This window comes from Chiloscyllium plagiosum, unplaced genomic scaffold (genome assembly GCF_037043375.1).
Source record: "Chiloscyllium plagiosum isolate Xiang-an unplaced genomic scaffold, Cpla_swu_hap1 HiC_scaffold_44, whole genome shotgun sequence".
NCBI lineage: Eukaryota > Metazoa > Chordata > Chondrichthyes > Orectolobiformes > Hemiscylliidae > Chiloscyllium > Chiloscyllium plagiosum.
In genome coordinates, this window is record NW_028270182.1 from 1743146 (window position 1) to 1768121 (window position 24976).

The window sequence follows — 24976 nt, forward strand, 5'->3', positions numbered from 1 at the left end:
ATATACACACGTCACTGTTACACTGACACGCGGGATTTACACAGATATGCACACGTCACTGTTACATTTGCACGCGGGATTTACACAGATATACACACGTCACTGTTACACTGATACGCGGGATTTACACAGATATGCACACGTCACTGTTACATTTACACGCGGGATTTACACAGACATGCACACGTCACTTACATTTACATGCGGGATTTGCACAGATATACACACGTCACTGTTACACTGACACGCGGGATTTACGCACATACACACGTCACTGTTACACTGACACGTGGGATTTACACACATATACACACGTCACTGTTACACTGACACGCAGGATTTACACAGATATGCACACGTCACTGTTACATTTACACATGGGATTTACACACACATACACACGTCACTGTTACACTGACACGCGGGATTTACACACATACACACGTCACTGTTACACTGACATGCGGGATTTACACAGATATACACATGTCACTGTTACGCTGACACGCGGGATTTACACAGATATACACATGTCACTGTTACACTGACACGCGGGATTTACACACATACACACACGTCATTATTACATTGACACGTGGGATTTACACACATATACACACGTCACTGTTAGATTTACACTCGGGATTTACATAGATATGCACACGTCACTGTTACACTGACGCGGGATTTACACACATATACACACGTCACTGTTACACTGACACGCGGGATTTACACAGATGTACACACGTCACTGTTACACTGACACGCGGGATTTACACACATACACACACGTCATTGTTACATTGACACGTGGGATTTACACAGATATACACACGTCACTGTTACACTGACACGGGATTTACACACACATACACACGTCATTGTTACACTGACACGCGGGATTTACACAGATATACACACGTCACTGGTACACTGACACGCGGGATTTACACAGATGTACACACGTCACTGTTACACTAACACGCGGGATTTACACAGATATGCACACGTCACTGTTACATTTACACGCGGGATTTACACAGATATACACACGTCACTGTTACACTGACACGCGGGATTTACACAGATATGCACACGTCACTGTTACATTTACACGCGGGATTTACACAGACATGCACACGTCACTTACATTTACATGCGGGATTTGCACAGATATACACACGTCACTGTTACACTGACACGCGGGATTTACACACATACACACGTCACTGTTACACTGACACGTGGGATTTACACACATATACACACGTCACTGTTACACTGACACGCAGGATTTACACAGATATGCACACGTCACTGTTACATTTACACATGGGATTTACACACACATACACACGTCACTGTTACACTGACACGCGGGATTTACACACATACACACGTCACTGTTACACTGACATGCGGGATTTACACAGATATACACATGTCACTGTTACACTGACACGCGGGATTTACACAGATATACACATGTCACTGTTACACTGACACGCGGGATTTACACACATACACACACGTCATTGTTACATTGACACGTGGGATTTACACAGATATACACACGTCACTGTTAGATTTACACTCGGGATTTACACAGATATGCACACGTCACTGTTACACTGACGCGGGATTTACACACACATACACACACGTCACTGTTACACTGACACGCGGGATTTACACAGATGTACACACGTCACTGTTACACTGACACGCGGGATTTACACACATACACACACGTCATTGTTACATTGACACGTGGGATTTACACAGATATACACACGTCACTGTTACACTGACACGGGATTTACACACACATACACACGTCATTGTTACACTGACACGCGGGATTTACACACACATACACACGTCACTGGTACACTGACACGCGGGATTTACACAGATGTACACACGTCACTGTTACACTGACACGCGGGATTTACACAGATATGCACACGTCACTGTTACATTTACACGCGGGATTTACACAGATATACACACGTCACTGTTACACTGACACGCGGGATTTACACAGATATGCACACGTCACTGTTACATTTACACGCGGGATTTACACAGACATGCACACGTCACTTACATTTACATGCGGGATTTGCACAGATATACACATGTCACTGTTACACTGACACGCGGGATTTACACACATACACACACGTCATTGTTACATTGACACGTGGGATTTACACACATATACACACGTCACTGTTAGATTTACACTCGGGATTTACACAGATATGCACACGTCACTGTTACACTGACGCGGGATTTACACACATATACACACGTCACTGTTACACTGACGCGGGATTTACACAGATGTACACACGTCACTGTTACACTGACACGCGGGATTTACACACATACACACACGTCATTGTTACATTGACACGTGGGATTTACACAGATATACACACGTCACTGTTACACTGACACGGGATTTACACACACATACACACGTCATTGTTACACTGACACGCGGGATTTACACACATACACACGTCACTGGTACACTGACACGCGGGATTTACACAGATGTACACACGTCACTGTTACACTGACACGCGGGATTTACACAGATATGCACACGTCACTGTTACATTTACACGCGGGATTTACACAGATATACACACGTCACTGTTACACTGACACGCGGGATTTACACAGATATGCACACGTCACTGTTACATTTACACGCGGGATTTACACAGACATGCACACGTCACTTACATTTACATGCGGGATTTGCACAGATATACACACGTCACTGTTACACTGACACGCGGGATTTACACACACACGTCACTGTTACACTGACACGTGGGATTTACACACATATACACACGTCACTGTTACACTGACACGCGGGATTTACACACACACACACACACGTCATTGTTACATTGACACGTGGGATTTACACACATATACACACGTCACTGTTAGTTTTACACTCGGGATTTACACAGATATGAACACGTCGCTGTAACACTGACACGCGGGATTTACACACATATACACACGTCACTGTTACACTGACACGCGGGATTTACACAGATATACACACGTCACTGTGACATTTACACACGGGATTTACACACATATACACACGTCACTGTTACATTTACACACGGGATTTACACAGATATACACACGTCATTGTTACACTTACACACGGGATTTACACACACATACACATGTTACTTACATTTACACATGGGATTTACACACATATACGCACGTCACTTACATTTACACATGGGATTTACACAGATATACACACGTCACAGTTAAATCTACACACGGGATTACACAGATATACTCACGTCGCAGTTAAACCTACACACGGGATTACACAGATATACACACGTCACAGTTAAATCTACACACGGGATTTACACAGATATACTCACGTCGCAGTTAAATCTACACACGGGATTTACACAGATATACTCACGTCGCAGTTAAATCTACACACGGGATTTACACAGATATACTCACGTCGCAGTTAAATCTACACACGGGATTACACAGATATACTCACGTCGCAGTTAAACCTACACACGGGATTACACAGATATACACACGTCACAGTTAAATCTACACACGGGATTACACAGATATACTCATGTCGCAGTTAAATCTACACACGGGATTTACACAGATATATTCACGTCGCAGTTAAATCTACACACGGGATTACACAGATATACACTCGTCACAGTTAAATTTACACACGGGATTACACAGATATACTCACGTCGCAGTTAAATCTACACACGGGATTTACACAGATATACTCACGTCGCAGTTAAATCTACACACAGGATTTAGACAGATATACACACGTCGCAGTTAAATCTACACACAGGATTTACACAGATATACACACGTCGCAGTTAAACCTACACACGGGATTACACAGATATACTCACGTCGCAGTTAAATCTACACACGGGATTTACACAGATATACTCACGTCGCAGTTAAACCTACACACGGGATTACACAGATATACACACATCACAGTTAAATCTACACACGGGATTTACACAGATATACTCACGTCGCAGTTAAATCTACACACGGGATTACACAGATATACACACGTCACAGTTAAATCTACACACGGGATTACACAGATATACTCACGTCGCAGTTAAATCTACACACGGGATTACACAGATATACACACGTCACAGTTAAATCTACACACGGGATTACACAGATATACACATGTCACAGTTAAATCTACACACGGGATTACACAGATATACACACGTCGCAGTTAAATCTACACACAGGATTTAGACAGATATACACACGTCGCAGTTAAATCTACACACAGGATTTAGACAGATATACACACGTCGCAGTTAAATCTACACACAGGATTTACACAGATATACACACGTCGCAGTTAAATCTACACACAGGATTTACACAGATATACACACGTCGCAGTTAAATCTACACACAGGATTTACACAGATATACACACGTCGCAGTTAAATCTACACACAGGATTTACACAGATATACGCACGTCGCAGTTAAATCTACACACGGGATTTACACAGATATACACGCGTCGCAGTTAAATCTACACACGGGATTTACACAGATATGCACACGGCACAGTTAAATCTACACATGGGATTTACACAGATATACACACGTCACAGTTACATCTACACATGGGATTTACACTGATATAAACACATCACAGTTAAATCTACACATGGGATTAACACAGATATAAGCACATCACTGTTAAATCTACACACGGGGTTTACACTGATATAAACACATCACAGTTAAATCTACACACGGGATTTACACAGATATACACATGGCACAGTTAAATCTACACACACGATTACCACATATACACATGTCACAGTTAAACCTACACATGGGACTTACACAGATATACACATGTCACAGTTAAATCTACGCATGGGATTTACACATATACACACGTCACAGTTAAACCTACACATGGGACTTACACAGATATACACATGTCACAGTTAAATCTACGCATGGGATTTACACATATACACACGTCACAGTTAAACATACGCATGGGATTAGCACAGATATACACAGGTCACAGGTAAATCTACACACGGGATTAACACAGATATACACTTGTCACAGTTAAACCTACACACGGGATTTACACAGATATACACACGTCACAGTTAAACCTACCCATGGGATTTACACAGATATACACACGTCACAGTTAAACCTACACACGGGATTAACACAGATATACACGTGTCACAGTTAAATCTACACACGGGATTTACACAGATATACACGTGTCACAGTTAAACCTACGCATGGGATTAACACAGATATACACGTGTCACAGTTAAATCTACACATGGGATTAACACAGATATACACGTGTCACAGTTAAATCTACACATGGGATTAACACAGATATACATACGTCATAGTTAAACCTACACACGGGATTTACACAGATATACACGTGTCACAGTTAAACCTACTCACGGGATTTACACAGATATACACGTGTCACAGTTAAATCTACACACGAGATTTACACAGATATACACGTGTCACATTTAAATCTACACACTGGATTTACACAGATATACACACGTCACAGTTACATCTACACATGGGATGTACACACGTCACAGTTAAATCTACACACGGGATTTACACAGATATACACACGTCACAGTTAAACCTACTCACGGGATTAACACAGATATGCACACGTCACAGTTAAACCTACACACGTGATTTACACAGATATACACACGTCACAGTTTGACCTACACACAGGATTAACACAGATATACACACGTCATGGTTAAATCTATACATGGGATTTACACAGATATCTATACATACGTCATAGTTAAACCTACACACGGGATTTACACAGATATACACGTGTCACAGTTAAACCTACGCATGGGATTAACACAGATATACACGTGTCACAGTTAAACCTACGCATGGGATTAACACAGATATACACGTGTCACAGTTAAATCTACACATGGGATTAACACAGATATACATACGTCATAGTTAAACCTACACACGGGATTTACACAGATATACACGTGTCACAGTTAAACCTACTCACGGGATTTACACAGATATACACGTGTCACAGTTAAATCTACACACGAGATTTACACAGATATACACGTGTCACATTTAAATCTACACACTGGATTTACACAGATATACACACGTCACAGTTACATCTACACATGGGATGTACACACGTCACAGTTTAATTTACGCACTGGATTCACACAGATATGCACATGTCACAGTTAAATGTACGCACGGGATTAACACAGATATACACAGGTCACAGGTAAATCTACACATGAGATTAACACAGATATACACACTTACACAGTTAAATCTGCACACGAGATTAACACATATACACACGTTACAGTTAAATCTACACACTGGATTTACACAGATATGCACATGTCACAGTTAAATGTACACGAGATTAACACAGATATACACGTGTCACAGTTAAATCTACACACGGGATTTACACAGATATACACGTGTCACATTTAAATCTACACACGGGATTTACACAGATATACACGTGTCACAGTTTAATTTACGCACTGGATTCACACAGATATGCACATGTCACAGTTAAATTTACGCACGGGATTAACACAGATATACACAGGTCACAGGTAAATCTACACATGAGATTAACACAGATATACACACTTACACAGTTAAATCTGCACACGAGATTAACACATATACACACGTCACAGTTAAATCTACACACTGGATTTACACAGATATGCACATGTCACAGTTAAACTTACGCACAGGATTAACACAGATATACACGTGTCACAGTTAAATCTACACACGGGATTTACACAGATATACACGCGTCACATTTAAATCTACACACTGGATTTACACAGATATACACACGTCACAGTTACATCTACACATGGGATTTACACACGTCACAGTTAAATCTACACACGGGATTTACACAGATATACACACGTCACAGTTAAACCTACTCACGGGATTAACACAGATATACACGTGTCACAGTTAAATCTACACACGTGATTTACACAGATATACACACGTCACAGTTAAATCTACGCACGGAATTTACACAGATATACACACGTCACAGTTAAACCTACACACGTGATTTACACAGATATACACACGTCACAGTTTGACCTACACACGGGATTAACACAGATATACACACGTCACGGTTAAATCTATACATGGGATTTACACAGATATACACGTGTCACAGTTAAATTTACGCACGGGATTAACACAGATATACACAGGTCACAGGTAAATCTACACACGAGATTAACACAGATATACACACTTACGCAGTTAAATCTGCACACGAGATTAACACATATACACACGTCACAGTTAAATCTACACACTGGATTTACACAGATATGCACATGTCACAGTTAAACTTACGCACGGGATTAACACAGATATACACTGGTCACAGGTAAATCTACACACGAGATTAACACAGATATACACGTGTCACAGTTATATCTACACACGGGATTTACACAGATATACACATGTCACAGTTAAATCTATACATGAGGTTAACGCAGATGGACACGTTACAGTTAAATCTATACCCGAGATTAACACAGATATACACAGGTCACAGGTAAATCTACACACGAGATTAACACAGATATACACGTGTCACAGTTAAATCTACACATGGGATTTACATAGATATACACACATCACAGTTAAATCTACACACGGGATTTACATAGATATACACACGTCACAGTTAAATCTACACATGAGGTTAACACAGATGGACACGTTACAGTTAAAGCTATACCCGAGATTAACACAGATGTACACACGTTACAGTTAAATCTATACACGAGATTAACACAGATGTGTACATGTCACAGTTAAATCTACGCACGGGGTTTACACAGATATACACACGTCACAGTTAAATCTACACATGTGATTTACACAGATATACTCACGTCACGGTTAAATCTACAAACCAGATTTACACAGATATACACACATCACAGTTAAACTTACGCACGGGATTAACACAGATATGCACAGATCACAGGTAAATCTACACACGAGATTAACACAGACATACACAGGTCACAGGTAAATCTACACACGAGATTTACACAGATATACACATGTCACAGTTAATCCTACACACGGGATTTACACAGATATACACATGTTAGTTAATTCTATACGTGGGATTTACACAGATATACACACTTTCACAGTTAAATCTACACACGGGATTAACTCAGATATACACACGTCACAGTTAAATCTACACGAGATTAACACAGATATACACGTCGCAGTTATATCTACACATGGGATTTACACAGATATACACCCTTTCACAGTTAAATCTACACACGAGATTAACTCAGATATACACATGTCACAGTTAAATCTACACATGGGATTTACACAGATATACACAATTTCACAGTTAAATCTACACGAGATTAACACAGATATACACATGTCACAGTTAAATCTACACATGGGATTTACACGGATATACACGTGTCATAGTTAAATCTACACACGGGATTTACACAGATATACACTAGTCACAGTTAAATCTACACATGGGATTTACACAGATTATACCCGTGTCATAGTTAAATCTACACATGGGATTTACACAGATATACACACTTTCACAGTTAAATCTACACGAGATTAACACAGATATACACATGTCACAGTTAAATCTACACATGGGATTAACACAGATATACACATGTCACAGTTAAATCTACACATGGGATTTACACAGATATACACGTGTCATAGTTAAATCTACACACGGGATTTACACAGATATACACTAGTCACAGTTAAATCTACACATGGGATTTACACAGATATACACACTTTCACAGTTAAATCTACACGAGATTAACACAGATATACACATGTCACAGTTAAATCTACACATAGGATTTACACAGATATACACGTGTCATAGTTAAATCTACTCACTGTATTTACACAGATATACACTAGTCACAGTTAAATCTACACATGGGATTTACACAGATATACACACGGCACAGTTAAATCTACACACGGGATTTACACAGATATACACGTGTCACAGTTAAATCTACACACGGGATTTACAGATATACAAGCGTCACTGTTACATCTACACACGGGATTTACACAGATATACACGTCACAGTTACATCTACACACGGGATTTACACAGATATACACACGTCACAGTTACATCTACACACGGGATTTACACAGATATACATGTGTCACAGTTAAAGCTACACACGGGATTTACAGATATACAAGCGTCACTGTTACATCTACACACGGGATTTACACAGATATACACGCGTCACAGTTACATCTACACACGGGATTTACACAGATATACACACGCCACAGTTACATCTACACACGGGATTTACACAGATATACACGTGTCACATTTAAATCTACACACGGGATTTACACAGATATACACGCGTCACAGTTACATCTACACATGGGATTTACCCACATCACAGTTAAAGCTACATGGTGTTTACACAGATATACACGTGTCACAGTTAAATCTACACACGGGATTTACACAGATTTACACGCGTCACAGTTAAATCTACACACGGGATGTATACAGATAGACACACGTCACAGTTACATCTACACACGTGATTAACACACATACGCATGTCACAGTTACATCTACACACGAGATTAACACAGATATACACACTTTCACAGTTAAATCTACGCACGAGATTAACACAGATATGCCCACGGCACAGTTAAATCTACACACGGCATTTACACAGATATACACGCGTCACAGTTACATCTACACATGGGATTTACACACGTCACAGTTAAAGCTACATGGTGTTTACACAGATATACACACGTCACAGTTAAATCTACACACGCGATTACCACAGATATACACACGTCACAGTTAAACGTACGCATAGGATTAACACAGATATACACAAGTCACAGGTAAATCTACACACGGGTTTTACACAGATATTCACAGGTAAATCTACACACGAGATTAACACAGATATACACTTGTCACAGTTTTTTTTCTACACCCGGGATTTACATAGACATACACATGTCACAGTTAAATCTATACATGAGGTTAACACAGATGGACACGTTACAGTTAAATCTATACCCGAGATTAACACAGATGTGTACATGTCACAGTTAAATCTACGCACGGGGTTTACACAGATATACACATGTCACAGTTAAATCTACACATGTGATTTACACAGATATACTCACGTCACGGTTAAATCTACACACCAGATTTACACAGATATACACACATCACAGTTAAACTTACGCACGGGATTAACACAGATATGCACAGATCACAGGTAAATCTACACACGAGATTAACACAGACATACACAGGTCACAGGTAAATCTACACACGAGATTTACACAGATATACACATGTCACAGTTAATCCTACACACGGGATTTACACAGATATACACATGTTAGTTAATTCTACACGTGGGATTTACACAGATATACACACTTTCACAGTTAAATCTACACACGAGATTAACTCAGATATACACACGTCACAGTTAAATCTACACGAGATTAACACAGATATACACATGTCACAGTTATATCTACACATGGGATTTACACAGATAAACACACTTTCACAGTTAAATCTACACGAGATTAACACAGATATACACATGTCACAGTTAAATCTACACATGGGATTTACACAGATATACACGTGTCATAGTTAAATCTACACACGGGATTTACACAGATATGCACACGGCACAGTTAAATCTACACATGGGATTTACACAGATATACACGTGTCATAGTTAAATCTACACATGGAATTTACACAGATATACACGTGTCACAGTTAAATCTACACATGGGATTTACACAGATATACACGTGTCATAGTTAAATCTACACATGGGATTTACACAGATATACACACTTTCACAGTTAAATCTACACGAGATTAACACAGATATACACATGTCACAGTTAAATCTACACATGGGATTTACACAGATATACACATGTCATAGTTAAATCTACACATGGGATTTACACAGATATACACGTGTCATAGTTAAATCTACTCACCGTATTTACACAGATATACACTAGTCACAGTTAAATCTACACATGGGATTTACACAGATATACACATGTCACAGTTAAATCTACACATGGGATTTACACAGATATACACCTGTCATAGTTAAATCTACACATGGGATTTACACAGATATACACGTGTCATAGTTAAATCTACTCACCGTATTTACACAGATATACACTAGTCACAGTTAAATCTACACATGGGATTTACACAGATATACACGTGTCATAGTTAAATCTACACACGGGATTTACACAGATATGCACACGGCACAGTTAAATCTACACATGGGATTTACACAGATATACACGTGTCATAGTTAAATCTACACACGGGATTTACACAGATATGCACATGGCACAGTTAAATCTACATATGGGATTTACACAGATATACACGTGTCACAGTTAAACCTACAGACAGGATTTATGCAGATATACACACGTCACAGTTACATCTACACACGGGATTTACACAGATATACACACGTCACAGTTAAATCTACACACGGGATTTACACAGATATACATGTGTCACCGTTATATCTACACACGGGATTTACACAGATATACACACGTCACAATTAAACCTACACACTGGATTTATGCAGATATATACACGTCACAGTTACATCTACACACGGGATTTGCACAGATATGCACACGTCACAGTTATATCTACACACGGGATTTGCACAGATATGCACACGTCACAGTTATATCTACACACGGGATTTGCACAGATATGCACACGGCACAGTTAAATCTACACACGGGATTTACACAGATATACATGTGTCACAGTTAAACCTACAGACAGGATTTATGCAGATATACACACGTCACAGTTACATCTACACACGGGATTTACACAGATATACACATGTCACAGTTAAATCTACACACGGGATTTACACAGATATACATGTGTCACCGTTATATCTACACACGGGATTTACACAGATATACACACGTCACAGTTAAACCTACACACTGGATTTATGCAGATATATACACGTCACAGTTACATCTACACATGGGATTTACACAGATATACACACGTCACAGTTAAATCTACACACGGGATTTACACAGATATACACGTGTCACAGTTAAATCTACACACGGGATTTATGCAGATATGCACACGGCACAGTTAAATCTACACATGGGATTTGCACAGATATGCACACGTCGCAGTTAAATCTACACACGGGATTTGCACAGATATGCACACGTCGCAGTTATATCTACACACGGGATTTGCACAGATATGCACACGTCACAGTTATATCTACACACGGGATTTACACAGATATACACAATTCAGAGATGTGCAATCTCCACACAGACAGTCCCCCAAGGCTGCCGTCGAACCCAGCTCGCTGGGGCTGGGAGGCAGCGGTGCTAACCCCTGAGCCACTGTCCCCAGGGACAATTGGATACAAATGTAGGGAGCGTTTGCTTCATACAGGGCCCCGGTCAGACCACATTGGTTAGGACTGTCTCTCCGAACTGGTCTCCTTACTTAAGGAAGGATGTAAATCTGTTGGAAACAATCTGGAGATGGTTTCCCAGACCAATTCCTGGAGTTGGCATGTTGTCTTATCGAGAGAATTGAACCACCTGGGCTGGGCTCTGCTGGAGGTGAGAAGAATTTGAGGTGATTGATGGGACCATACCAGATCTGGAGGGGTCCTGACCGTGCGGGTATGTAGAGGAAGATCCCACTCTGTGGGGGAATCGAGAACGAGGGGAAGGGCCCCCCCCTTTTCAGACAGAGGTGGGGAAACTGTTTACCCCCCCCCCCCCCCCCAAGGGGGCCGGGACCATTTGGAATTCTCTCCCTGAGAGATGGTGGGGCAGGACCCTCGGATTATTTTAGAGGCAGCGGGGAGAGAGGGTGAGGGGTTTTCAAGGGGGCAGCATGAGGGTGGGGGTGATCAGACCAGCTGGGGGTGGCAGAGGGGGTAGGATCGATGGGCTGAGTGGCATATCAGACATAGGTTTGCCTGTTCCATTGTTTTTAAACACGTTAGTGGCTGGAGTCTGTTCTCCCTGACCTGTGTACAGAGTGTGAAACATGGAGACAACAGAGCTTCCTTTTTTTCTGAGGAAGCAATAAGTTGTGCAAAGAGATAGGATTGTGTTTGACCTCGGATTACTGTCCCACATGGTATCGGAGCCCAACATCTCTCTCTGGCACTGACTGGAGTTCCCTTCTCTTTCAGAAAATAATAACCACATCAAGGTGTTTCTGCCTAACAAGCTGATGGACTGTTTACCCAAGTGTGCAGCCCTCCCTAAAGAGAGACAGCGATGGAACACAAACGAGGTGAGTTTGTGACCTGTATCAGAAACTCCAATAGTGAAACCCTCAGGCCTCCAAGATGCTCCAGTTGCTGGGTTATACTGTCTGTAAATGTCACCTCAGCCTCCAACCTCCCTCCCTCTGTCTGTCTCCAAACACTCTCAGTAAATCCTGTCATATCCTCTCTGTCCCTCCTTTCCTCCCTCTCTCTCTCTCTCTCCCCTCCTCCATCCCTCTCTATTCCACTCTCCCCCACCCTAGCCCTCTCTTTCTCCCCCATCCCTTCCTCTCTCTCCCCCTCTTTCCCATCCCCATTTCTCTCCTCTCTCCCCTCCTCTCCTTTCCCTTTACCGTCCCCTCCCTCCCCCTCCATACATTCTCAGCAATCTCCTCCAACTCCTCAGCTCCCTGAGATTGCTGTGCCCTTTCATATTGCCCTCTTGCTGACCTCCTGTTGAAGCATTAAACAGTTCTGTCCCTATTAAAAGTCAACTCCCTCATCAGGAACGGCACCACTTCAGATTAAACTCTCAATGCTGTTGAAGCATTTGGCATTTAGAGACATACAGCACGGAAACAGACCCTTCGGCCCAACCCGTCCATGCTGACCAGATACCACAACACCATCTAGTCCCACCTGCCAGCGCCCGGCCCATATCCCTCTAAACCCTTCCTATTCATATACCCATCCAAATGGCTTTTAAATGTAATTGTACCAGCCTCCACCACTTCCTCTGGCAGCTCATTCCATACACGTACCACCCTCTGGGGGAAAATGGTGCCCCTTAGGTCCCTTTTATATCTTTCCCCTCTCACCCTGAACCTATGCCCCTCTAGTTCTGGACTCCCCGACCCCCGGGAAAAGACCTTGTCTGTTTGCCCCATCCAAGCCCCTCGTTTACTGAACTCATTGTTTCACCACCTCTCACCTAACCCAGCCAGCCACATTCCAACATGCTGCTCTGCTCTCGCTGTAAAACTGACACAACATCCTTTGGATTTCCTGTGTTTGGGTTTCTCTGACCCCCCCCCACAGTCAATTAGAATGTCAGCGTGTCCGTTTAGTAACACCCTGAACAACTATCAGATTTAAACCAACATAACACCCCAAAATATTCCAGTCCCAATCACTAAACCTTGTGGGGAAACAATGCCATTAGTCAGAGTGTGCAGTGTGTAATTACAGACCATCACTTGGTTTATAAAACCTTTCACAGTCACCTCAATCATCCCAATCGTGTTCACACCTTTGTGTTTTGAACTGAGCAGGAGATGGAAAATTGATGATGTTGTAAGGTCCTTTTCTGTAATTCTGGATCAGACTGCCAAACTCATGGCACTGTTTGACCAAGGACCTCCCTTCAAAAATCAACCAGACCAAGTGTGCGATCCCAGGGACTCTGGAATAGAGTGCATCCCAAAATTCCAGGCAGCAGTAGATCCGAGTGTCCAAAGTTAAAACAGTAAGGGGTCACCCTAATGAGGTTTCTAAAACCACGGTGTGGGGGGGGGGGGGGGGAGATATAGTTAAGGTGAATGGCAGTGTCTCTTCCCTTTGGGTGGGGGATTTTAAGACTGCGGGCATAGTCTTAAGGTGAGAGGAGAAAGATTTTTTAAAAATCACCAGGGGCAACGTTTTCACACACGGAATGGTTTGTGTGTGGAGTGGCCATCCAGAGGAAGTGGTGGATGCGGACACAGTTACAACATTTGGATAAGTACGTGAACAGGAAAAGATTGGAGGGACGTGGGCAGGTGGGACAGGTTTAGTTTGGGATTATGGTCAGCACGGACTGGATGGACCAAAGGGTCTGTTTCCGTGCTGGATGACTCTAGAACAGTAATGTATTGTAAAAGGGAGTCTTACTGCACGGAACAGGGCCCTCTGTGCAAGTCTGTGCCCATGAACTGACTGGAAACCTGGAATCATACCCCACCCCACCCCAATTACAATGGTGCAGTTACAATGGCTGGTACAATTACAGCATTTAAGAGGCATCTGGATGGGTATATGAATAGGAAGGGTTTGGAGGGATATGGGCCGGGTGCTGGCAGGTGGAACTAGATCGGGTTGGGATATCTGGTCGGCATGGACGGGTTGGACTGAAGGGTCTGTTTCTGTGCCGTCCATCTCTATGACTCTGTGACACATGCAACAGCAGATATAAAACACGTTATTTGACACTGTCTGCTAAGTATTCCAAACAGTATCATAAGTAAAGATTCAAGCTTTCACCCTCAATCGCGACCTGTTGAGGGTGAGGTTGGGGAAGTGAAGGACAGTGCTGTGTGCTACAGCCATTACCTGCTGGAAGTTAATGTCTGTCACCTTCAGGTCAGCACAGCCTGGGATCTGATGATCAGGTATGCCCCGTCTGGTGGGCATTCGGGGGTGGGCAGGAGGTCCTGAGTGCCTGCATTTATCAGCTGCTTTAGGAATGCCAGGGGACAGTGTGTTTGTACTTAATGTGAACAGAGAAAGGAAATGTAGACTCCGTTGTCTGTCCAGGTAGTGCTGTCGAAATCACAGGGTGCCTGACTGACTGCGCTGTGAATTTTCACTTTCAGGAGATAGCGTCTTACTTGACAGCGTTTGAGAAACACGACGAGTGGCTTTCTGGTGCCCCACGGACTAGGTGAGCTCTTTCACCATCTGAGTAACACCGTCTCTTCAAGACACGGAGAGATTCTGATTCTTTATCCAGCTCTCTGGAGCTCTCTGCTGTCCTGCAGAGGAGGATATGTAATCAGTGTTTTTAACACAGGAAAATATAATACTTACAACCTCTCAGTTACATGACCTTCCCTCTCAGAAGGCCAGCAGTGGGGATTTTCGATGATAACTGCACAATGTTCAGCACCATTCGCCCTGCTGCTCAGATCCTGAAGCAGTCCATGGTCAAATGCAGCCAGACCTGGATAATATCCAGGCTTGGACTGATAAATAGGTAAAAACAAGGGCTGCAGATGCTGGAAACCAGAGTCTAGGTTAGAGTGGTGCTGGAAAAGCACAGCATCCGAGGAGCAGGGAAATTGACGTCTCGGGCAAAAACCCTTCATCAGGAATAGAGGCCGAAACATCACTTTTCCTGCTTCTCGGATGCTGCCTGACCTGCTGTGCTTTTCCAGCACCACTCTAATCTAGACTTGGGCTGATAAATGACAAGTAACGTTCACACCACACAAATCCCAGGCCATGACCATCTCCTACAGGAGACAATCTAACCACCGTCCCCTTGACATTCAATGGTGTTACCTTCACTGAATCCCTCACTATCAACATCCTGGGGGTTACCATTGACCAGAAACTAAATGGACTCCCCACATCAACTCAGTGTCTACAGGAGCAGGGCAGAGGCTGGGAATCCTGCAGTGAGTAACTCCCCTCCTGACTCCCCCCAGAGCCTGTCCCACCATCTACAAGGCACAAGTCAGGAGGGTGAGGGAATACTCCCCACTTGCCCCTGGATGGGGGCAGCTCCAACAACACTCAAAGCAGCCCCCGCTTGATTGGCCCCACACCCACAAACATCCCCTCCCTCCCTTACCCACCGACGCTCAGTAGCAGCAGTGTGTACCAGCTACAAGATACACTGCAGAAACTCACCAAAGATCCTCAGGCAGCACCTTCCAAACCCACGGCCACTTCCATCCAGAAGGACAAGGGGCAGCAGGTACATGGGAACCCCACCCCCTGCACGTTCCCCTCCGAGCCCCTCACCATCCCAACTTGGAAATATATCGCCGTTCCCTCAGTGTGGTTGGGTCAGAATCCTGGGATTCCCTCCCTCAGGGACACTGTGGGTCTACCCTCCAGCACATGGACTGCAGCGGGTCAAGAAGAGAGCTCACCCCCACCTTCTCACAGGGGGGCAACTAGGGACGGGGCAATAAGTACTGGGCCCAGCCAGAGATGCCCTCACCCTACAAAAATAAATTTAAAAATTTACAGCTAATACAGCCGGAGGCTATCTGACACACGAGCCAAGAATAGGGGTCATTCGCTAGGCCAACGTACATGACCTACTTCCCTGGGCAGTGTGTGTGTTATTACCTAGTGTCAGTGGGCAGTGTGTGTGTGTGTTGTTACTCAGTGTCAGTGGGCAGTGTGTGTGTTGTTACTCAGTGTCAGTGGACAGTGTGTGTGTTGTTACTCAGTGTCAGTGGGTGTGTGTGTGTTGTTACTCAGTGTCAGTGGGCAGTGTGTGTGTTGTTACTCAGTGTCAGTGGACAGTGTGTGTGTTGTTACTCAGTGTCAGTGGGTGTGTGTGTGTTGTTACTCAGTGTCAGTGGGTGTGTGTGTGTTGTTACTCAGTGTCAGTGGACAGTGTGTGTGTTGTTACTCAGTGTCAGTGGGTGTGTGTGTGTTGTTACTCAGTGTCAGTGGGCAGTGTGTGTGGTGTTACTCAGTGTCAGTGGACAGTGTGTGTGTTGTTACTCAGTGTCAGTGGGCAGTGTGTGTGTTGTTACTCAGTGTCAGTGGACAGTGTGTGTGTTGTTACTCAGTGTCAGTGGGCAGTGTGTGTGTTGTTACTCAGTGTCAGTGGGTGTGTGTGTGTTGTTACTCAGTGTCAGTGGGCAGTGTGTGTGGTGTTACTCAGTGTCAGTGGACAGTGTGTGTGTTGTTACTCAGTGTCAGTGGGTGTGTGTGTGTTGTTACTCAGTGTCAGTGGGTGTGTGTGTGTTGTTACTCAGTGTCAGTGGGTGTGTGTGTGTTGTTACTCAGTGTCAGTGGGCTGTGTGTGTGTTGTTACTCAGTGTCAGTGGACAGTGTGTGTGTTGTTACCCAGTGTCAGTGGGCAGTGTGTGTGTTGTTACTCAGTGTCAGTGGGCAGTGTGTGTGTTGTTACCCAGTGTCAGTGGGCAGTGTGTGTGTTGTTACTCAGTGTCAGTGGGCAGTGTGTGTGTTGTTACCCAGTGTCAGTGGGCAGTGTGTGTGTTGTTACTCAGTGTCAGTGGACAGTGTGTGTGTTGTTACTCAGTGTCAGTGGGCAGTGTGTGTGTTGTTACTCAGTGTCAGTGGACAGTGTGTGTGTTGTTACCCAGTGTCAGTGGGCAGTGTGTGTGTTCTTACTCAGTGTCAGTGGGTGTGTGTGTGTTGTTACTCAGTGTCAGTGGGTGTGTGTGTGTTGTTACTCAGTGTCAGTGGGCAGTGTGTGTGGTGTTACTCAGTGTCAGTGGACAGTGTGTGTGTTGTTACTCAGTGTCAGTGGGCAGTGTGTGTGGTGTTACCCAGTGTCAGTGGGCAGTGTGTGTGGTGTTACTCAGTGTCAGTGGGCAGTGTGTGTGTTGTTACTCAGTGTCAGTGGGTGTGTGTGTGTTGTTACTCAGTGTCAGTGGGCAGTGTGTGTGGTGTTACCCAGTGTCAGTGGGCAGTGTGTGTGTTGTTACTCAGTGTCAGTGGGCAGTGTGTGTGTTGTTACCCAGTGTCAGTGGGCAGTGTGTGTGTTGTTACCCAGTGTCAGTGGGCAGTGTGTGTGGTGTTACCCAGTGTCAGTGGGCAGTGTGTGTGGTGTTACCCAGTGTCAGTGGGTGTGTGTGTGTTGTTACTCAGTGTCAGTGGGTGTGTGTGTGTTGTTACTCAGTGTCAGTGGGCAGTGTGTGTGGTGTTACCCAGTGTCAGTGGGCAGTGTGTGTGGTGTTACCCAGTGTCAGTGGGCAGTGTGTGTGTTGTTACCCAGTGTCAGTGGGCAGTGTGTGTGTTGTTACTCAGTGTCAGTGGGCAGTGTGTGTGTTGTTACTCAGTGTCAGTGGGCAGTGTGTGTGTTGTTACTCAGTGTCAGTGGGCAGTGTGTGTGTTGTTACCCAGTGTCAGTGGGCAGTGTGTGTGTTGTTACTCAGTGTCAGTGGGCAGTGTGTGTGTTGTTACCCAGTGTCAGTGGGCAGTGTGTGTGTTGTTACTCAGTGTCAGTGGGCAGTGTGTGTGTTGTTACTCAGTGTCAGTGGGTGTGTGTGTGTTGTTACTCAGTGTCAGTGGGCAGTGTGTGTGTTGTTACCCAGTGTCAGTGGGCAGTGTGTGTGTTGTTACTCAGTGTCAGTGGGTAGTGTGTGTGTTGTTACTCAGTGTCAGTGGGTGTGTGTGTGTGTGTTGTTACTCAGTGTCAGTGGGCAGTGTGTGTGGTGTTACTCAGTGTCAGTGGGTGTGTGTGGTGTTACCCAGTGTCAGTGGGCAGTGTGTGTGTTGTTACTCAGTGTCAGTGGGCAGTGTGTGTGTTGTTACCCAGTGTCAGTGGGCAGTGTGTGTGGTGTTACTCAGTGTCAGTGGGCAGTGTGTGTGGTGTTACTCAGTGTCAGTGGGCAGTGTGTGTGTTGTTACTCAGTGTCAGTGGGTGTGTGTGTGGTGTTACTCAGTGTCAGTGGGCAGTGTGTGTGTTGTTACTCAGTGTCAGTGGGTGTGTGTGTGTTGTTACCCAGTGTCAGTGGGCAGTGTGTGTGGTGTTACCCAGTGTCAGTGGGCAGTGTGTGTGGTGTTACTCAGTGTCAGTGGGCAGTGTGTGTGGTGTTACCCAGTGTCAGTGGGCAGTGTGTGTGGTGTTACTCAGTGTCAGTGGGCAGTGTGTGTGTTGTTACTCAGTGTCAGTGGGTGTGTGTGTGTTGTTACTCAGTGTCAGTGGGCAGTGTGTGTGGTGTTACCTAGTGTCAGTGGGCAGTGTGTGTGTTGTTACTCAGTGTCAGTGGGCAGTGTGTGTGTTGTTACTCAGTGTCAGTGGGTGTGTGTGTGTGTGTTGTTACTCAGTGTCAGTGGGCAGTGTGTGTGTTGTTACTCAGTGTCAGTGGGCAGTGTCTGTGTTGTTACTCAGTGTCAGTGGGTGTGTGTGTGTTGTTACTCAGTGTCAGTGGGCTGTGTGTGTGTTGTTACTCAGTGTCAGTGGACAGTGTGTGTGTTGTTACTCAGTGTCAGTGGGCAGTGTGTGTGTTGTTACTCAGTGTCAGTGGGTGTGTGTGTGTTGTTACTCAGTGTCAGTGGGCAGTGTGTGTGTTGTTACTCAGTGTCAGTGGGTGTGTGTGTGTTGTTACTCAGTGTCATTGGACAGTGTGTGTGTTACTCAGTGTCAGTGAGCAGTGTGTGTGTTGTTACTCAGTGTCAGTGGGTGTGTGTGTGTTGTTACTCAGTGTCAGTGGGCAGTGTGTGTGTTGTTACTCAGTGTCAGTGGGTGTGTGTGTGTTGTTACTCAGTGTCAGTGGGTGTGTGTGTTGTTACTCAGTGTCAGTGGGCAGTGTGTGTGTTACTCAGTGTCAGTGGGCAGTGTCTGTGTTGTTACTCAGTGTCAGTGGGCAGTGTGTGTGTTGTTACTCAGTGTCAGTGGGCAGTGTGTGTGTTACTCAGTGTCAGTGAGCAGTGTGTGTGTTGTTACTCAGTGTCAGTGGGCAGTGTGTGTGTTGTTACTCAGTGTCAGTGGGTGTGTGGGTGTTGTTACTCAGTGTCAGTGGGCAGTGTGTCTGGTGTTACCCAGTGTCAGTGGGCAGCGTGAGTGTTGTTACCCAGTGTCAGTGGGCAGTGTGTGTGTTGTTACTCAGTGTCAGTGGGCAGTGTGTGTGTTGTTACTCAGTGTCAGTGGGGGTGTGTGTTGTTACTCAGTGTCAGTGGGCAATGTGTGTGTTGTTACTCAGTGTCAGTGGGTGTGTGTGTGTTGTTACTCAGTGTCAGTGGGTGTGTGTGTGTTGTTACTCAGTGTCAGTGGGCAGTGTGTGTGGTGTTACCCAGTGTCAGTGGGCAGTGTATGTGTTGTTACTCAGTGTCAGTGGGTGTGTGTGGGTTGTTACTCAGTGTCAGTGGACAGTGTGTGTGTTACTCAGTGTCAGTGAGCAGTGTGTGTGTTGTTACTCAGTGTCAGTGGGCAGTGTGTGTGTTACTCAGTGTCAGTGGGTGTGTGTGTGTTGTTACCCAGTGTCAGTGGGTGTGTGTGTGTTGTTACCCAGTGTCAGTGGGCTGTGTGTGTGTTGTTACTCAGTGTCTGTGGGCAGTGTGTGTGTTACTCAGTGTCAGTGGGTGTGTGTGTGTTGTTACTCAGTGTCAGTGGGTGTGTGTGTGTTGTTACCCAGTGTCAGTGGGTGTGTGTGTGTTGTTACCCAGTGTCAGTGGGTTGTGTGTGTGTTGTTACTCAGTGTCAGTGGACAGTGTGTGTGTTGTTACTCAGTGTCAGTGGGCAGTGTGTGTGTTGTTACTCAGTGCCACTGGGCAGCCTGTGTGTTGTTGCCCAGTGTCAGTGGGTGTGTGTGTGTTGTTACTCAGTGTCAGTGAGCAGTGTGTGTGTTGTTACCTAGTGTCAGTGAGCAGTGTGTGTGTTGTTACTCAGTGTCAGTGAGCAGTGTGTGTGTTGTTACCCAGTGTCAGTGAGCAGTGTGTGTGTTGTTACTCAGTGTCAGTGGGCAGTGTGTGTGTTGTTGCCCAGTGTCAGTGGACAGTGTGTGTGTTGTTACTCAGTGTCAGTGGGCAGTGTGTGTGTTGTTACTCAGTGTCAGTGGGCAGTGTGTGTGTTGTTACTCAGTGTCAGTGGGCAGTGTGTGTGTTGTTACTCAGTGTCAGTGAGCAGTGTGTGTGTTGTTACCCAGTGTCAGTGAGCAGTGTGTGTGTTGTTACTCAGTGTCAATGGGCAGTGTGTGTGTTGTTACCCAGTGTCAGTGAGCAGTGTGTGTGTTGTTACTCAGTGTCAGTGGGCAGTGTGTGTGTTGTTGCCCAGTGTCAGTGGACAGTGTGTGTGTTGTTACTCAGTGTCAGTGGGCAGTGTGTGTGTTGTTACTCAGTGTCAGTGGGTGTGTGTGTGTTGTTACTCAGTGTCAGTGGGTGTGTGTGTGTTGTTACTCAGTGTCAGTGGGTGTGTGTGTGTTGTTACTCAGTGTCAGTGGGCAGTGTGTGTGTTGTTACTCAGTGTCAGTGGGCAGTGTGTGTGTTGTTACTCAGTGTCAGTGGACAGTGTGTGTGTTGTTACTCAGTGTCAGTGGGCAGTGTGTGTGTTGTTACTCAGTGTCAGTGGGTGTGTGTGTGTTGTTACTCAGTGTCAGTGGGTGTGTGTGTGTTGTTACTCAGTGTCAGTGGGTGTGTGTGTGTTGTTACTCAGTGTCAGTGGGCAGTGTGTGTTCTTACTCAGTGTCAGTGGGCTGTGTGTGTGTTGTTACTCAGTGTCAGTTGGCAGTGTGTGTGTTGTTACTCAGTGTCAGTGGGCAGTGTGTGTGTTACTCAGTGTCAGTGGGTAGCGTGTGTGTTCTTACTCAGTGTCAGTGGGCAGTGTGTGTGTTACTCAGTGTCAGTGGGTAGCGTGTGTGTTCTTACTCAGTGTCAGTGGGTAGCGTGTGTGTTGTTACTCAGTGTCAGTGGGCAGTGTGTGTGTTGTTACTCAGTGTCAGTGGGCAGTGTGTGTGTTCTTACTCAGTGTCAGTGGGCAGTGTGTGTGTTACTCAGTGTCAGTGGGCAGTGTGTGTGTTGTTACTCAGTGTCAGTGGGCAGTGTGTGTGTTGTTACTCAGTGTCAGTGGGCAGTGTGTGTGTTACTTAGTGTCAGTGGGTAGCGTGTGTGTTGTTACCCAGTGTCAGTGGGCAGTGTGTGTGTTGTTACTCAGTGTCAGTGGGTGTGTGTGTGTTGTTACCCAGTGTCAGTGAGCAGTGTGTGTGTTGTTACTCAGTGTCAGTGGGTGTGTGTGTGTTGTTACCCAGTGTCAGTGGGTGTGTGTGTGTTGTTACCCAGTGTCAGTGGGCAGTGTGTGTGTTGTTACTCAGTGTCAGTGGGTGTGTGTGTGTTGTTACTCAGTGTCAGTGGGTGTGTGTTCTAAGGGAAGGTTGCTGTGTTGTGGTTACTCTCTCCACCACATGCTGTCACTGATTAACGTTTAGTAATTCCGAAATACATACGACGGTGACGTTGAGGAATTGGGCTCTCGATTTGCTCACTGTGTTGTCCCACAAATATTTTGATCTAAGCGGGCTGTCTCTGTCAGCGTTCTGCACTGTGTTATGGTGATGGTGAGTCTCGCTGACGTTAGTGCATGAGCAGGTTGTGGCTCAGGCTGCTCCCTCCCATTTGACCGTCTCTGAAGCCTCTTCACATTTTCCAGCTCGTGTCCGGTGAAGAACAGTTAACTTTGCACCTTCAGAAGGAGTGAATTGTAAATTAATACGCGGTGTTTTCCCAATTTTCCTTACAACACAGTTTGCTGTGTGTGAGAATTGTATGCGTTCATCTGGAAATTGCTGTCTGTGTTTGTGCTCTCCAGTCCCCTTTAGAAAGGGAGTCCATGTGAAGCCAACAACCTCATGGATTGTCCCCTTGTTGTTTTACGCCAGGCCCGTGAATGGCTCGATCCTCCTTTACAATCGGAAGAAAGTCAAATACCGTAAGGATGGTTACTGCTGGAAAAAGCGGAAGGATGGGAAAACCACACGAGAGGATCACATGAAGTTAAAGGTTCAGGGGATGGAGGTTAGTGCATCGACCATGCTCCTGTCATGGCACCCAGAGAAATTCTGCTTTCATTTCAGGAATGTAGGGACTTCTGGATGGGCCAGCATTTATCACCAGTCCCTCATTCTTCCTCAGCTCACTGGGCAGTGTGGGTGCTCTTCATAAACTCACAATATTCGCATACATCATATATTCATCAACACACACTCTCACTGAGTAATACACAGCCTCACACACTCTCACTGAGTAACACACAGCCTCACACACTCTCACTGAGTAACACACAACCTCACTCACTCACATAGACTCACACACTCTCACTGAGTAACACACAGCCTCACACACTCTCACTGAGTAACACACAGCCTCACACACTCTCACTGAGTAACACACAGCCTCACACACTCTCACTGAGTAACACACAACCTCACACACTCTCACTGAGTAACACACAACCTCACTCACTCACATAGACTCACACACTCTCACTGAGTGACACACAGCCTCACACACTCTCACTGAGTAACACACAGCCTCACACACTCTCACTGAGTAACACACAACCTCACACACTCTCACTGAGTAACACACAGCCTCACTCACTCACATAGACTCACACACTCTCACTGAGTAATACACAGCCTCACACACTCTCACTGAGTAACACACAGCCTCACACACTCTCACTGAGTAACACACAACCTCACTCACTCACATAGACTCACACACTCTCACTGAGTGACACACAGCCTCACACACTCTCACTGAGTAACACACAGCCTCACACACTCTCACTGAGTAACACACAGCCTCACTCACTGACATAGACTCACACACTCTCACTGAGTAACACACAGCCTCACACACTCTCACTGAGTAACACACAACCTCACTCACTCACATAGACTCACACACTCTCACTGAGTAACACACAGCCTCACACACTCTCACTGAGTAACACACAAC

General features: G+C 44.8%; 1 protein-coding gene across 1 annotated transcript in view; it reads left to right on the forward strand.

The window, feature by feature from the left end:
* The window catches only part of LOC122545729 (calmodulin-binding transcription activator 1-like), a 248825-nt gene that overhangs the window by 25494 nt on the left and 198355 nt on the right, over window positions 1-24976 (forward strand). Inside the window, exons 2-4 of the mRNA XM_087983029.1 lie at window positions 13535-13638; window positions 16183-16250; window positions 23893-24028. Of these exons, the coding sequence (XP_087839155.1) occupies window positions 13535-13638; window positions 16183-16250; window positions 23893-24028 (308 nt within the window). The remainder of the gene's footprint in view (window positions 1-13534; window positions 13639-16182; window positions 16251-23892; window positions 24029-24976) is intronic.